General features: G+C 44.7%; 1 protein-coding gene across 4 annotated transcripts in view; it reads left to right on the top strand.

Moving 5' to 3' along the window:
- The window catches only part of SH2D6 (SH2 domain containing 6), a 67,404-nt gene extending 54,643 nt beyond the window's left edge, over positions 1-12,761 (top strand). For all 4 annotated transcript variants that reach the window (XM_056571320.1, XM_056571321.1, XM_056571319.1 and 1 more), the window contains 3 exons: positions 425-508; positions 3,624-3,779; positions 11,785-12,761. In XM_056571320.1, coding sequence (XP_056427295.1) covers positions 425-508; positions 3,624-3,779; positions 11,785-11,901 — 357 coding nt within the window. In that variant the 3' untranslated portion in view covers positions 11,902-12,761. The remainder of the gene's footprint in view (positions 1-424; positions 509-3,623; positions 3,780-11,784) is intronic.
- The last annotated feature ends 3,418 nt before the right edge of the window (positions 12,762-16,179 follow it).

Genomic DNA, 16,179 nt, shown 5'->3' with positions numbered 1-16,179 from the left:
TGGTTGTGACGTCACGACCCCCGCCGACCGCATCCAATGCTCCAAACGATCGCTGGGTGCTGCACAGAGATCGCGGGGTTCCCAGCTGTGGGGCCCCCACGATCAGATATCTTATCCCCTATCCTTTGGATAGGGATAAGGTGTCTAGGGGTGGAGTACCCCTTTAATGTACTTGTTGAAGCTCACAAACCATTGTCTAGACTGAATTTACACAGAAAGTATACTGGAAAATTGTGTAACTTTTAATTATACAAATAATAACCTTTTCAACGAAGGCGACAACAACTACTGTCATCTATTACAGTTCCCATGAGGTTGTCACCTATCTTTCCAAAGGCTCTGCACGGTGTATAAACTTGACTGAAGAAGTAGATTTCCTCCCTTATAGTAATATTAGTTAATGCTGTTCTGCATTGTCATACAGGATCTGGGAGTGTTGGGCAGACCTTGGTACGGGGGCGAGATGGAGCGGAGAGAAACAGAGCGAGCTCTTCGCAGGATTAATAAGGTACTGATCCTTAACTGAGAGTTACATAAACCTGCTGAGATCACTGCTGTCAGTCTGGGCACATCCTTTCTGTGGTGAGGGTGAGGGTCTGTGGCAGATGGAATTACCCTAGGGGCAGATGGCATTAACCCCTTGTGTTCGCGACACCAGGGCGTGGTTTATCCTCAATACCACCTGTAGGTATACCACTGGATCCTGGGCTAGGCACGTGGCAAATAATGACTCCGACGCCAAGTTATGGAACAACGGCAGCTTTACTGAGTCAGGCTGGGTCCACACTACGTTTTGTCCCATATGGGAGTGCATACGGCAGGAGGGAGCTAAAACCTTGCGCTCCCGTATGTGACCGTATGCGCTCCCGTATGTCATTCACTTCAATGAGCCGACCGGAGTGAAACGTTCGGTCCGGTCGGCTCATTTTTGCGCCGTATGCGCTTTTACAACCGGACCTAAAACCGTGGTTGACCACGGTTTTAGGTCCGGTTGTAAAAGCGCATACGGCGCAAAAATGAGCCGACCGGACCGAACGTTTCACTCCGGTCGGCTCATTGAAGTGAATGACATACGGGAGCGCATACGGTCACATACGGGAGCGCGAGGTTTTAGCTCCCTCCTGCCGTATGCGCTCCCGTATGGGACAAAACGTAGTGTGGACCCAGCCTTAGACAAGTGTAACAGTCTTAACAGCTTAGCCAGGCCCAAGGAAGTGACCAGTGACTTCAGAGACCACAGTGCTCGCTGGGACTAGTAGTGCATTTGGACAATTTGATGCAGGGCCGCGCTGACTTGACACAGATAAATCTTGCAAAAATAGAAACAAAAAAACTTTCAGCTCACCATTTGCATATATTCAAAAGGAGAAGGCGCTTTGCAGCAGGGAGCACAGGAGACGAACGCAAAGCCATATCCTTGGTTAGTAAAGCAATCCAAAGGGGAAAAGAGGGGCTCCAGCTGCACAAAAGATGTATAAAAAAAAAATATATATATATGTATATTATAATTTTTTTTAATAATCATATATATATATATATATATATATATATATATTTATATATATATTTTTTTTTTATACAGATAAATCTTCACTGACACTGACTAGACACCCCCTTTGTAGCGTACCAGGTTTTAACATTCACCTGTGGGGCAGTAGACTTGTGGCTGCGTGGTAGGCTTTAGGCCTCCTCAGGACACTAGACACTCTCTCTGGACTTCACTTGAGTGTAGTTCAGCTTAGCTTAGACTGTGCTAGCTGGCTCCTACCAGGGTTAATGTGGGGGAGACTCTGGAGGGGTCCCATAGGTCACTCTGTAGGTCACATGTCACTGGTACCTTCCTTGGTTATAACACATGGCAACATTACTTAAAAGGTATATAACAATATATGTACATTACATTGAATAACATAGGCACTTAGTACTATTTATGGAACATAGATAAGGGGGGGGGGGCAGAGGTCACTGAATGGAGTCTGCCTGACAGGGCAGCAAAGGTACAGGGGTGCAACTCCTGTACTGGACCACCACATTTCCACCTTCGGCTGTCCAGGCATGTTGAGGGTTGAGGTTTTGTAACAGCTGGAAGTATTTTGGTTGGGAAACACTGAGCTAGTCTATGGTTCCTGCTCATGATCCCTGTTCACAAGGTTAAAGGGGTACTCCACTGGAAAAAAAAATTAAATCAACTGGTACCAGAAAGTTAAACAGATTTGTAAATTACTTCTATTAAAAAAAATCTTAAGTACTGGAAGGATTATCAACTGCTGTATAATACAGAAGAAGTTTTCTTATTTTTGAATTTCCTTTCTGTCTGACCACAGTGCTCTCTGCTGACATCTCTGTCCATTTTAGGAACTGTCCAGAGCAGGAACAAATCCCCATAGAAAACTTTTCCTGCTCTGGACAGTTCCTAAAATGGACAGAGGTGTCAGCAGAGAGCACTGTGGTCAAACAGAAAATAAATTCCTCTGTAGTATATAGCAACTGATAAGTACTGGAAGGATTAAGATTTGGATTAAGAAGTAATTTACAAATCTGTTTAACTTCCTGGCACCAGTTGATTTAAAAAAAAGTTTTCCAGTGGAGTACCTCTTTAACCTTCCCCAACTTTTTTTGTTCCCACTTTGCTCCTCTGGTTTATAGACCAATCGCGGACACAAAGATCATGGGATCCCTTAGTAAAACTCTGCAAAATGTACAGAATTTTTATTATAGTTAGGGTATGTTCACACTGAGGAATTGGAGGGGAATTTCCACGAGTAATTCTGCTCGCTTTTTCCTCTCCAAATCATTCAGCAGTGAAAACCCCATAGAGTTGTATGGAATTTCTGCCCCTCAGTTCACACTGAGGAATGTCCTCAAGCAGAATTCTGACGAGGAAGTCTGTTCCGCTTGAAGAAAGAACATGTTCTTTCTTTCAGGCGGAATCAGCGTCTTACTCCCATAGAGATCAATGTTATTTTTTTTTTCAGTCAGAAGCATTTCCACAAGGAATTGGCGCAGAATCTCCCTCTCTTGATACTCCTCCTCTTCTCCTCCTCCACATGAAATTCCGCGCGAAATCACTGCTAATTCTGAGCGGAAAAAAAACTGTATTTTGGGGCGGAAATTTTCAGCGTGATTTCCGCCCCAATTCCTCAGTGTGAACATACCCTTACTCTCCATATCCCATCCAGGTCTGACGTTCTGATCTGTGTTATAATCTATCTATATGTGTATTTCTACAGTATATATCTTTGTACAGTGATTTCCCCACTATGGGATGTCTTGATAAGTAGATGAAATAGCTGCCAACCCTCCCACCAAGAGTACCATAGCAGTCTGTAGCCCAGCCTCTATGGCAGACATGCCACTGCTATAGTCACATCCTATGGGTATTGTCCATTGGTCCGTACTAAATAATCCATTCCCAATGTAGTTGTGGGCCCTATTTTTAGAATATATTTTGAGAATTCTAACAATTTACCATATTAAGGTTATATATTGCATAGCTTTCAGTATTATTTTGCATATCTGTTCAAGGAGCTTCTCTTTTTAAATCCTTTCTACCCCATCACTGTACGTTTGCCTAGTACCCCACCATGTCTACTTTTATACCTTGTTGTCTGTATACCCCACAGGATGGCTGCTACTTGGTGCGCTTGAGCTCTTCACAAAACCAGACGCAGCCATATACCCTGGCTGTTCTCTACAATGACCACATTTACAATATTCCCATAAGAGCTGTGGCCAACCATGGGTTTTCACTGGGAAAGGAAGGGAAACGGCATGAGGAGGTAAGTGGCTAGGGGGGTGAAACACATCCTCAGTAGAAGAATAAAGTGGTATGTACCTTTTAGGGTGCGTTCACACTTGCGTATTTACTGCTGCAGATTTGCTTCAGCATATTTTGCTGCCCATTGAAGTCAATGGGCAGCAAAATCTGCAGCAGCAAATCTGCAGCAGATCTGCAGTAAAAATATGCACATGTGAACGCACCCTCAAGAAGCAACTACACCTACACATCTGCCAATAACATTCACACACAAACATATATATATATATATATATATATATATATATATATATATATATATATATATATATGTGTACAGTATATATAGTAAGTAAAGAAGGAAGGAAGTAAACATTACCCAAAACTGAGTATCCGCATCATAAAGTAACGAGGACATGTCAGCAATCCTATTGAAGAACACTATAGTCATCAACTCCTCCAATCTGATTGGTGATAAAAGGGAACATTAGATTCTACCTAAATTGCGCAGCAAGGATAGAAAAGACAGATGAAGGCTATGTTCACACGGCATACTTTTGGCAGAACGTTCGCCAGAAAAATTCAGAATATGCAGAATATGCCAGCGCTAGGACCGCTCGGAAACACACCGTCTCCATGGAGACAGCAATGCATTTCCAAGCAAATTCCGCAGTGGCCAGAGACCGGAATTGGAATTTCCGTGGCAGATGTTTCCACAGCAGCAATTCAGACGTGTGCACGGTGCAGCAGAATCCCATTGAAAACAATGGGACTCTGTTGCAACGAAATTTCAAGGTGGAATTTTTCCGGCGTGTCAACATAGCTTTGATGGGATTTTGCCATGAAAAACACTCATTTTCTATTTTCAGGGTAGCTGATAAGTAGTGGGACCCCCACCGATCATGAGAACAGGGGTCCTATGCCCCTGATGAATGGAGCGGTGGAAGGAAATGCGTCCTGCTGGCTATCTTCATCAGGCGACCATTTGGCCGACAGCCTTTGAAAGTGTATATCCAGCATCAGGTCTAGGGTCACTGTAGGTTATGGTTGTGGAATATAGGTCAGTATGTTTTATAATGCTTTATTATTATTGTTGCTGTATGGTAAGTACACAGTGTGCCTGCCAGGGAATGTCGCGGTACACGCAGTAAGATGCCGCATTGTGCAATCAGCTTTACCGTAGAAGACAACCTCCTGAGATGGCATCATGGATTTTTTTTCTTGGCAAGAATTTCCTACTCCACCCCTAGATAATTCTCAAGATGGGAATACACTGGCCCGGAGGCTTTTACATCAGCTATGCAGTGCACGCTGTACATGACAGCAGCTGGTGGGCATTTACTAGTACCTGCATGTGTGTAGACGGCTACATAACACCTCTTATATCACAAGACGTTAGGTAACTGATCATAGGAGATACATAACCAAGGATGAATCAGACCCATTATACAAGACCCTACAGAGAGTTCCAAAAACTATGAAGACAAAACCATGAGTTCATATTTGATTTTTACCATTGTTTAAATCAGTGGTCTCCAAATTGTGGCCCTCTAGCTGTTGCAAAACTACAACTCCCAGCATGCCCGGACAGCCGTTGGCTGTCCGGGCATGCTGGGAGTTGTAGTTTTGCAACCGATGAAGGGCCATAGTTTGGAGACCACTGGTTTAGATCATCAGAATATATTCTCTTATAGTCATACAAAGTACTGACCATAATACACTGCTCAAAAAACATAAAGGGAACATTTAAACAACACAATGTAACTCCAAGTCAATGACACTTCTGTGAAATCACACTGTCCGCTCAGGAAGCAACACTGATTGACAATCAATTTCACATGCTGTTGTGCAAATGGAACAGACAACAGGTGGAAATTATAGGCAATGAGCAAGACACCTGTGGTAACCACGAGTGAAACCCGCGACTGCCACTACGCTGGAGTTAGCTACTTGGTTCTTGGGGGGGGGGGGGGGGGGTTATGAACCCAGGGTCGGATGGTATTAACCCTTAATGTCACGTGACGCCACTGTAGTCTTGGTATCTCCAGGGTTACTACAGGTCCGGGGAACTCCGTCTCCCCACAGGCTAGCAAGGAAAGAATTGACTCCACACTAGGTTGCAGTTTAACGGAGGCTTTACTAACTTGAAGATAGGTGGTACAATCTCCACAGCGCTCAACCAAAGTCTCCCAAAGGGTTAACAGACAGTCTCTAGAGGACCACACAGCTTGCAGTGCCTGGACTTGATATTGCATATATGCTTGGCTCTTATGGCCGGACTAGGAGTTTTAGGTCTGCGCTATATTAGGCTTGAGATTAAAGTCACTTACTGAAGTGTCGGTAGATTTGTGGCTTTTCGCCGGAAGATAATGACTTTTCCTTTAGGAATTCTCTGATAAAGGCTGAAGTAAAGGCTGGATATTCCTCCACTCTGTACTCTGAACTAGAATTAGCTGCTGATTCTTCACTCTGATCTCCACTCAACTCCTCTACACAGGAAATGCCACCCCTTATCAGGGAAGGCTGAACTACAGCCCATTGGCCAGGCAGTTGTGGATCATAGAGTTGTCTGTATCCCCTTTAGGATTTACAATAAAGCTACATACAAGTAATCACATAATATAACACCTTACACAAAAGTTCAGTCTAGCCCTCAGTCCTCCACTCTCACATACCCTGACTAGGCATGAGGTTGCTAGGTAACATACTTAAAGCTACAGACACCTAATAACGGATTGCTAAGTTATAACAGTACAAATACACATTAGAAATGGTTGAGTCCCTGCAGGGGAGCCCCAAGGACACTGGAGGTCTCAATCTGACAGGGCCTACAATACCTTGACACAATATACCTGTACTGGGACACCCCCCCCCCCAATAAAGGAGTGGTTCTGCAGGTGGTGAGCACAGACCACACTCAGTTCCTATGCTTCCTGGCTGAAGTTTTGGTCATTTTTGAATGCTGGCGGTGCTTTTACTCTAGTGGTAGCATGAGACTGAGTCTACAACCCACACAAGTGGCTCAGGTAGTGCAGCTCATCCAGGATGGCGCATCAATGCGAGCTGTGGCAAGAAGGTTTGCTGTGTCTGTCAGCGTAGTGTCCAGAGCATGGAGGCGCTACCAGGGGACAGGCCAGTACATCAGAAGACGTGGAGGAGGCCGTAGGAGGGCAAAAACCCAGCAGCAGGACAGCTACCGCCGTCTTTGTGCAAGGAGGAGCACTGCCAGAGCCCTGCAGAATGACCTCCAGCAGGCCACAAATGTGCATGTGTCCACTCAAACGGTCAGAAACAGACTGCATGAGGGTGGTATGGGGGCCCGACATCAACAGGTGGGGGTTGTGCTTACAGCCCAACACCATGCAGGACGTTTGGCATTTGCCAAAGAAAACCAAGATTGACAAATTCGCCACTGGTGCCCTGTGCTCTTCACAGATGAAAGCAGGTCTGGAGACCCTGTGGAGAACGTTCTGCTGCCTGCAACATCCTCCAGCATGAGTGGTTTGGCGGGGGGTCAGTAATGGTGTGGGGTGGCATTTCTTTGGGGGGGCCACACAGCCTGCCATGTGCTTGCCAGAGGTATCCTGAGTGCCATTAGGTACCGAGATTAGATCCTCAGACCCCTTGTGAGACTATATGCTGGTGTGGTGAGGGTGTGATGAGGGCAGATGTTATTACCCTAGGGGCAGATGGCATTAACCCCTTGTACAGACTGACTTGACTAGACTGACTTCACCCCGTGTAGCTTACCAGGTTTGGAAGTTCACCTGTGGGGCACTGGATTAGTGAAAGCATGGCTGCGTGGTAGGCCTTGGGTCTCCTCAGGACAACAGACACTCTCTCCAGGTATTGACTTTACTGGAGCTCAGATAAGACTCAACTAGCTAGCTCCTCTTAGGGTTTATATGGGGGAGACTCTGGAGGGGTCCTATAGGTCCCATGGTCACTGGTACCTTCCTTGGTTACAACACATGACAACAGTATTTAAAGGCACATAACAATATATACACATTACATTAGATAACATAGGCACTTAGTACTGTTTATAGAACATAGAAGAAAGGGAGGCCCAGGGGTCACTGAAATAGAGTCCACCTGACAGGGCAGCAATGGTACAGGGGTGCAACTCCTGTACTAGACCACCACACTGGTGCGGTTGGCCCTGGGTTCCTCCTAATGCAAAACAATGCTAGACCTCATGTGTCTGGAGTGTGCCAGCAGTTCCTGTAAGAGGAAGGCATTGATGCTATGGACTGGCCCGCCCGTTCCCCAGACCTAAATCCGATTGAGCACATCTGGGACATCATGTCTCGCTCCATCCACCAACGCCACATTGTACCACAGACTGTCATCTCATCAGGAGCATGCCCAGGCGTTGTAGGGAGGTCATACGGGCACGTGGAGGCCACACACACTACTGAACCTCATTGTGACTTGTTTTAAGGACATTACATAAAGTTGGATCAGCCTGTAGTGGGGTTTTCCACTGTGATTTTGAGTGTGACTCCATATCCAGACCTCCATGGGTTGATAAATTTGATTTCCATTGATCCTTTTTGTGTGATTTTGTTGTCAGCACATTCAACTATGTAAAGACGAAAGTATTTCATACGATTAGTTCATTCAGATCTAGGATGTGTTATCTTAGTGTTCCCTTTATTTTTGTTGATCAGTGTGTAATGTAGAAATGTATTCCTTGATGAGTCTTCTTGTATTAGTTGTCTTGGTCAGGCTCTGTTCACATCACACTATGCAAACACATTGGGGAGATTTATCAAAACCTGTGCAAAGGAAAAGTTGCCCAGTTGCACATAGCAACCAATCAGATCGCTTCTTTCATTTTGCAGAGGCCTTGTTAAAAATGAAAGAAGCAATCTGATTGGTTGCTATGGGCAACTGGGCAACTTTTCCTTTGCACAGGTTTTGATAAATCTCCCCCATTCAGAGTATATAAAGCTTCCAATGTATATGCAAAATGTAGCCCCATTAACCTTATGGAGGCCAAAAGATGGCATGGCCACCACAAAAAATGTTCTGCACCGTATACATATATTTAATATCGTTGCCCATGAGAAATTTATGCCACTATATGGATATCCATTAGAATGTCGATATAGGCCAGAAGATTCCCCACAATGCATATCTTCAACATATATGAATATCGTCATGTGAACAGAGCCTTAAAGGGGTTGTCCCACCTTGTCAACTGGTTTTCCAACCACCTCCTGCATTTTTGCAGCATCCGGAGGTGGTCGGGAAAGCCGAAAGCAGCCAAATTGAGAAAGGTAAGCAATATGGGTAGCTTCCATTGACTTTAACGGGAGTTGCGCAAATGGCATAGCCCAATGGGCTAGTTTGCTTACACAGTTGCACACAGTGAAGCTTTGGGAATGCAAAGCTTCAACAACACTTCAGACGGCCTCTTGGTGCAGTGAGTCTGTGGAAGCAATATACACTGAACTGCATAAAAAGGACTTTGTGAATGTCTAAGCATGTTTTGTTGTCATTTTGAAAAAGAAAGATAGAGTTTATACTGTAAATGAATTGGAGTTTATTGCATACAGTGGCATACATCTGGGGGTAGACATTGGGGAACACTCACAATGTATACCTCCGACGTACAGTATAATCGCGGTGTGAACATAGACTTAGATGTGACTAGCACAGGCTCCTAGCAAGGCCTAGAATTCACTTGTGCCCCAAATACAATGTATCCACTCACAACCACGATTGAACCTCCTTACAGATTTGTTGGGTCCTTTCTCCTACCCATTAAATGACCATTCCCTCTTAACCCCTTAAGGACTCAGGGCATACCTGTATGTCCTGAGTCTGCTCCCGTTCTATAAGGCAATAACAACGGCCGGGACCCGTGGCTAATAGCGAGGGCACTGATCGCAGTGCTGCGCGCTATCAAAGGGGTATTCCAGGCAAAAACTATTAAAAAATCTTAATCCTTCCAATAGTTATTAGCTTCTGAAGTTTTCTGTCTAACTGCTCAATGATGATGTCACGTCACGGGAGCTGTGCATGATGGGAGAATATCCCCATAGGAGCTGGACAGCTCCAGGGACATGAGTCATCAGAAAGTAGTTAGACAGAAAACAGCAACTCAACTTCAGAAGCTAATAACTATTGGAAGATTTTTTAATAGAAGGGATTTACAAATCTGTTTAACTTTCCGGAGCCAGTTGATATATAAAAAAAAGTTTTTGCCTGGAATACCCCTTTAAAGGGGTTCTCCGCCCCTAGACATCTTATACCCTATCCAAAGGATAGGGGATAAGATGTCAGATCGCCACAGTCCCGCTGCTGGGGACCCCGGGGATCGCCGCTGCGGCACCCCGCTATCATTACTGCGCAGGGCGAGATCGCTCTGCACGTAATGACGGGCAATACAGGGGCCGGAGCATCGTTACGTCACGGCTCCGCCCCTCGTGACGTCACGGCCCGTCCCCGTCAATACAAGTCTATGGGAGGGGGCGTGGTGGTCGTCACGCCCCCTGCCATAGACTTGCATTAAGGGGATGGGCCGTGATGTCATGAGGGGCGGAGCCATGATGTCACGCTGCTCCGGCCCCTGTATCGCCCGTCATTACGCACAGAGCGAACTCGCTCTGTGCAGTAATGATGGCGGGGTGCGGCTTTGGAAGCAGCAGCCTGACATTGCAGAATCATTGATCACTGGTTTCCTATGAGAAACCAGTGATCAATGACAAAGATCAGTGTGTGCAGTGTTATAGGTCCCTATGGAGGCTATAACACTGCAAAAAAAAAGTGGAAAAAAAAAGTGAATAAAGATCATTTAACCCCTCCCCTATTAAAAGTTTGAATCACCCCCCTTTTCCCATAAAAAAAAACAAAAAACGGTGTAAATAAAAATCAACATATGTGGTATCGCCGCGGTGTGTGATTTTGTTGCATTCTGCTGAAACTATTGGACTCCGGCCCCTGTGATATTACTCGCTTGTTTTCCTTGTTTTTGAATTTATGTCTATGAAAAACTCTTTAATAAAAATGTACAGTTGAAAAAAAAAAAGCTATCAAAAAGTCCGATCAATACAAAAATGGTACCGCTAAAAACTTCAGATCACGAGACAAAAAATGAGCCCTCATACCACCCCGTACGCGGAAAAAGGGTCAGAAGATGACAATTTTAAACGTATACATTTTCCTGCATGTAGTTATGATTTTTTTTTCCAGAAGTACGACAAATATGGATTTTTAGGTGCAAAATTTAAAGAATTATGATTTTTTAAAGGTAAGGGGGAAAAAACAAAAGTTCAGAAACGAAAAAACCCTGAGTCCTTAGGGGATTTTAAAGGGTTACTCCAGTGGAAAAATTTTTTTCTTAATCAACTGATGCCACAAAGTTAAACAGATTTGTAAATTACTTCTGTTAAGAAAAAAAATCTTAATCCTTCCAGTATTTTTCAGCTGCTGCATGCTACAGAGGAAGTTGCATTTCTTCCTGGAGTTCCTTTCTGTCTGACCACAGTGCTCTCTACTGACACCTCTGTCTGTATCAGGAACTGTCCAGAGAAGTATAGGTTTGCTATGGGGATTTTCTTGTACTATGGTAAGTTCCTGGCATGGACAGAGATGTCAGCAGAGAGCACTGTGGCCAGACATAAAATCATTTCAGAAAGAAATAGAACTTCCTCTGTAATATACAGCAGCTGATAAGTACTGGAAGGACTAAGATTTTTAAATAAAAGTTATTTACATATCTGTTTAACTTTTTGGCACCAGTTGATTTAAAAAAAAAATGTGTTTTCCACTGGAGTACCCCTTTAATATCCTTATAGTTTAGCAGGAGTTGAAAAGTGACATTTTTTTTTAGTCAGGACAGAAATCCTTACATCTCTGTGATGCTGAGTTTGGGTCATTAGTCTCATGGTGGAGTCAGTTTGTGCCACCATAATACAAGTACAAAAATGTGCCCATGTGACCAGCCCCAGCCTCAATCGTCCTGACCATTTTATTCGATTACTATGTACTGATAATATGACTACTTCTCTCCTCAGGTGTTCCCCAGCGTTGTTCACTTGATTGAGCATTACCAGCATGAACCACTCAACCTGGTGAATCGGCAGACATCCGAGAGAGAGTGCACCGCCCTGCTATACCCTGCTGTCCTATGAGGAACCCTGTTGCCACTTTGTACCATCTCTTCTCTATGTCCAAAAGTGCCTGTGTTCTAGAACTAATGCAAAATAGAAAAATAAGAAACTTCACATAACCATACATCCCACACTAATCCAGGCTATTGGTTAAACACTGCGCTAAAAACACACTGACAGGTAAATTGAATATCCTATAATAATTGACCCCACTGAGTGATTATATTGTGAGACTAATGGGGAACAGAGACTGATGAGAATGAATGAGCACAATATTTCGTCTCTATATAAGCATCCTGACATGACTACATATTTTTATTTCATGATTGGTAGAGATGCTGCAGTTCCACGTTTGGCCACACAGTGGCATGATTCACACAGTTCATGTAGCTTGTTAGGTTCATTTCACTAGTATTCCCCAAAATTCTTTCATTTATTTCCTATTACCAACTACATACTCCGTAGCGTTGTACAGAGTTTATCACCCCCAACATTATATGTAAGTGATACAGAAAATAATTAGAATTAGGTCAGGTTCATACTTGGCCTATGTATACCATGGTGTAACTGAGCCGTACGCATCCAATTCAGTGGACCAAACGTAGTTTAATACTATGTTCGGTCTATTTCTACATATATATTGTACCTTTGCATGACTACAAAAGACAGTAAACAGTGTAAAACAGACCAAACATAGTAACTTGTTGACTGCAGAACTAATAAACTGACTGTAAATATCAATTATTGCAGATTTATATTATTTGTAATTTTGTTATATCCTGATATAACCAGTATAACCAACGGAAATAATCAGTTTTTTGCCTGTAAACCTTCTATCGTCTGTGTATTGTTTGTTATTATGAAATAAAATGATCAGCACAATACAGAATATTAAATGAATTCATACTGTCCCATTGTGTTATTTGACTAAAAACAGATGTGTACATAAAGTGGTTAAATCTTTCTGGAAGAAGCTCTACACTGAATAATGCAGAAGTCCACATTATGCGCACATTTCTTTACACGTTGTAAATGTGTAATGATTCTTAATTTCCTATTAAAAACAATACATTATAAAGCAATACATTATAAATACATACCAGCCAATATTTGGAAATCGCCCTATATTGCTCACCTGTCCCCCTCTATAATGATAAACTCACAATGGATGTATACAAGAAATGGTTTATATATGTTCAGTGACAGCTACAGATTGACAGTTACAGATGTCTCTATAGATGCCAGACAGATACCCCTATTGATGCCATCCACCAGCCCCCCCCCCCCCCCCCCCATAGAAAACCCACCCACATATTAGCTCTTGGCAAAGACTATTGGAAGACGGCAAATTGGATGTTAATCTAAGATGAAAAATAGAAAATGAGGCAATTTTACAATAGGTTTTAGTTAAAAAAAATGTTTGTTTCTACAGTTTCTATATAGTCCTAGGTGTCTCCATGGTAACAGACAGCAAAAAACGTCTGTGTAGTGTCATCCTGCCATCTTGCTGTCTCATACTTTATGTAGGTAAGTTAGAAGTATTCAAAAAAGAGTAAAGATGGCTGGATGCCAGCAGAACGAACAGGACGCATCCGGCAAAGAATGTTCAAAGAATGGCATAGGGATCACAGGGCCCTTGTAAATCCCTCAGCCTAAATTGAAAGGGGTTATAAAGGAATAAAAAAAACACAGCTAATTTCTTCCAAAAACAGCTCCATGTCTGTCTCCAGGTTGGGTGTGGTTTTACAACTTGGCTCCATTCACTTCAATGGAACGGAGCTGCAGAACCCCCGCCTCAGGGTTTTGTCTCTATATTTATTGCTCCTTTTCATTACTTAGTTTTTGTTCATTGCTCATGTTCATTTCTAACCATGATTTACCTAGTACTTGCCTATCCTATTAATAAAAACCACCAAGAGAATGTTTTTAGATCACTGATGAAGGACTTAGGGAGGCTGAAACATGTTTGATCCTTGATGCTGCATGACTATTGAACTATTATATCCATCTATCTACTGCTACAGTCACAGACCAATCATCTTTCCAATTATCTGCGCAACACTTGGAAGTTTGAACCGGCAGAGCACGCGCTCCTCCAACAGGACTCATGGCTTCCTAAAAACCAGCAACACTCGCTTAGGTGGCCTGTCTGCCGAAAAGCGGACTCTGTCACTATAGCCTGAGCAAATCCGAGGTTTACCAGGATTCTGTTGGAGAAGTCCCCCGCTTTTTTCCAGCTAAGGGGTTGGGTACATAGTACCTTGCATTCCTATTTCGCCCTTATTGACTGTTAACGTGTTATTCACAGCTGCTGTGCCGTTATTTTGGTGGCCCAGTACGGGATGGTGTTGCCATGTACCTTTCCTGCCCTGTCAGGCAGTGTCCCTCAGTGTCCCAGGGCCCCCTGTAGTTGTTTCCCCATTTGTATATTAAAAGATGTGTTATGCCTTTAATAAAATGTACCATGTAATTGTTACCCAGGAGGTACCAGTGACCAGCTGACCCCAAAGGTGACCTATGGGCTCCGTTCTAGTCTCCCCCATATAAACCCTGAGTGGAGCTTCTCAAAATGCTTCCTGCTGAGGTCCAGTAAAGTTGTGCCTAGTGTGTGTGTCCAGAGTAGTGGAGGCCACAAGTCCAGTCCTGCAGCCACAAGTCAAGTGCAAGTAAGATAAAGTCACCGTCCTGTCAGTCACAAGTCAGTCAAGTCAAGTTATCTGTCTACCCAGCGCGGCCTGCACTAAATTCTCCTATCCAACTACAAGTCCCAGCAAGCCTGCGAGGCCTCTGTGTCACTCGGAGGACTGGATTCCCCAAGAAGACAGGTGAGGCTACAGGAGCTCCCAAGTTAAGCCATTGAGCCGGAGGTGAAGCAGGCAGCATCCTTCTTGCTTGTTGTGGTGACCCCTCTGGCGGGGTCGACAGAGTGCCACCATCCTGTTGCGCAGGTGGTGGTGAAGGCACTGCAGGTGGCACTGGTGCCGTAGGTGCCAACATCTTGATTTAATGCGTTGGCCCTTTAAATGACGCTTAGGTGCGTGGGCCCTTTAACTGAAGCAGCTTGGCTCTGATCTGGAACTTGAGTGCTGTGATCTGGAACTTGAGTGCGGTGATCTGGAACTTGAGTGCTGTGATCTGGAACTTGAGTGCGGTGATCTGGAACTTGAGTGCTGTGATCTGGAACTTGAGTGCGGTGATCTGGAACTTGAGTGCGGTGGCCGGGAACTTGAGTGCGTTGATATGAGACTTGAGCACGGTGATCTGACACTTTAGAGTTTTATAGTGCACTGGTTCTTTAACCTGTTGGGGACAAAGGGCGTATGCATACGCCCTTGCGTCCTGGTACTTAAGGATGAACGGCCCGTGGGAATTTCGGTCCCTGCCGCGCGCTGGGCGGGGACCGGACCGGGGTGACTGCTGATATCGATCAGCAGGCACCCTGTGCAAATGCCCAGGGGGGTCATTAGACCCCCCCCATTTCGGCGATCGGCGCAAATCGCTCTTGCGATTTGCGCCGATTCCGGGTCATTCCGGGTCTATGGTGACCCGGAATATAAGGGGGATCGCGGTTGTCTAAGACACCCACAATCCCCCTGAAGGGATAGGAGTGAGGTGGCAGGAGTGCCACCCCTCCTATCCCTGCTATTGGTGCTCTAGACGCGACCACCAATAGCAGATCGGGGGCGGGGGGGCTTTACTTTAGTTTTCCCCGTCCTGCCCACCCACAATAGGCGGGGCAGAATGGGGAAAACGAAGAGGACCGGGCGCCGACATCCACTTACCCGTCTGGAGGCAGCGGAGCGACGGGGATCGGCGGGCGGCGACGGAGATCTGCGTGCGGCAGAAGAGGACGGCTCCCTGGATGCGACGGAAGCCGGTGAGTTGCCTAGCAACATCTAGAGGGCTACAGTCTGATACCACTAAAGTGGTCTCTAGACTGTAGCCCTTCAGATGTTGCAAAACTACAACTCCCAGCATGCCCAGACAGCTGTTTGCCTTGTGGGCATGCTGGGATTTGTAGTTTTGCAACAGCTGGAGGTCTACAGTTTAGAGACCACTGCACAGTGATCTCTATACTGCCCTCTAGATCTTGCAAAACTACAACTCCTAGCATGCCCACACAGCTGTTTGCTGTCTGGGCATGCTGGAATTTGTAGTTTTGCAACATCTGGAGGTCCACAGTTTGGAGATCACTGTTCAGTGGTCTCTAAATTGTAGCACTCCAGATGTTGCAAAACTGCAAATCCCAGCATGCCCAAACAGCAAACAGCTGTTTCGGCATGCTGGGAGTTGTAGTTG

The sequence above is a fragment of the Hyla sarda genome, chromosome 4 (genome assembly GCF_029499605.1).
Source record: "Hyla sarda isolate aHylSar1 chromosome 4, aHylSar1.hap1, whole genome shotgun sequence".
NCBI classification, from domain to species: domain Eukaryota; kingdom Metazoa; phylum Chordata; class Amphibia; order Anura; family Hylidae; genus Hyla; species Hyla sarda.
Note: the sequence above shows the minus strand (reverse complement) of the source record. Positions and strands in the feature narration are given on the sequence as shown.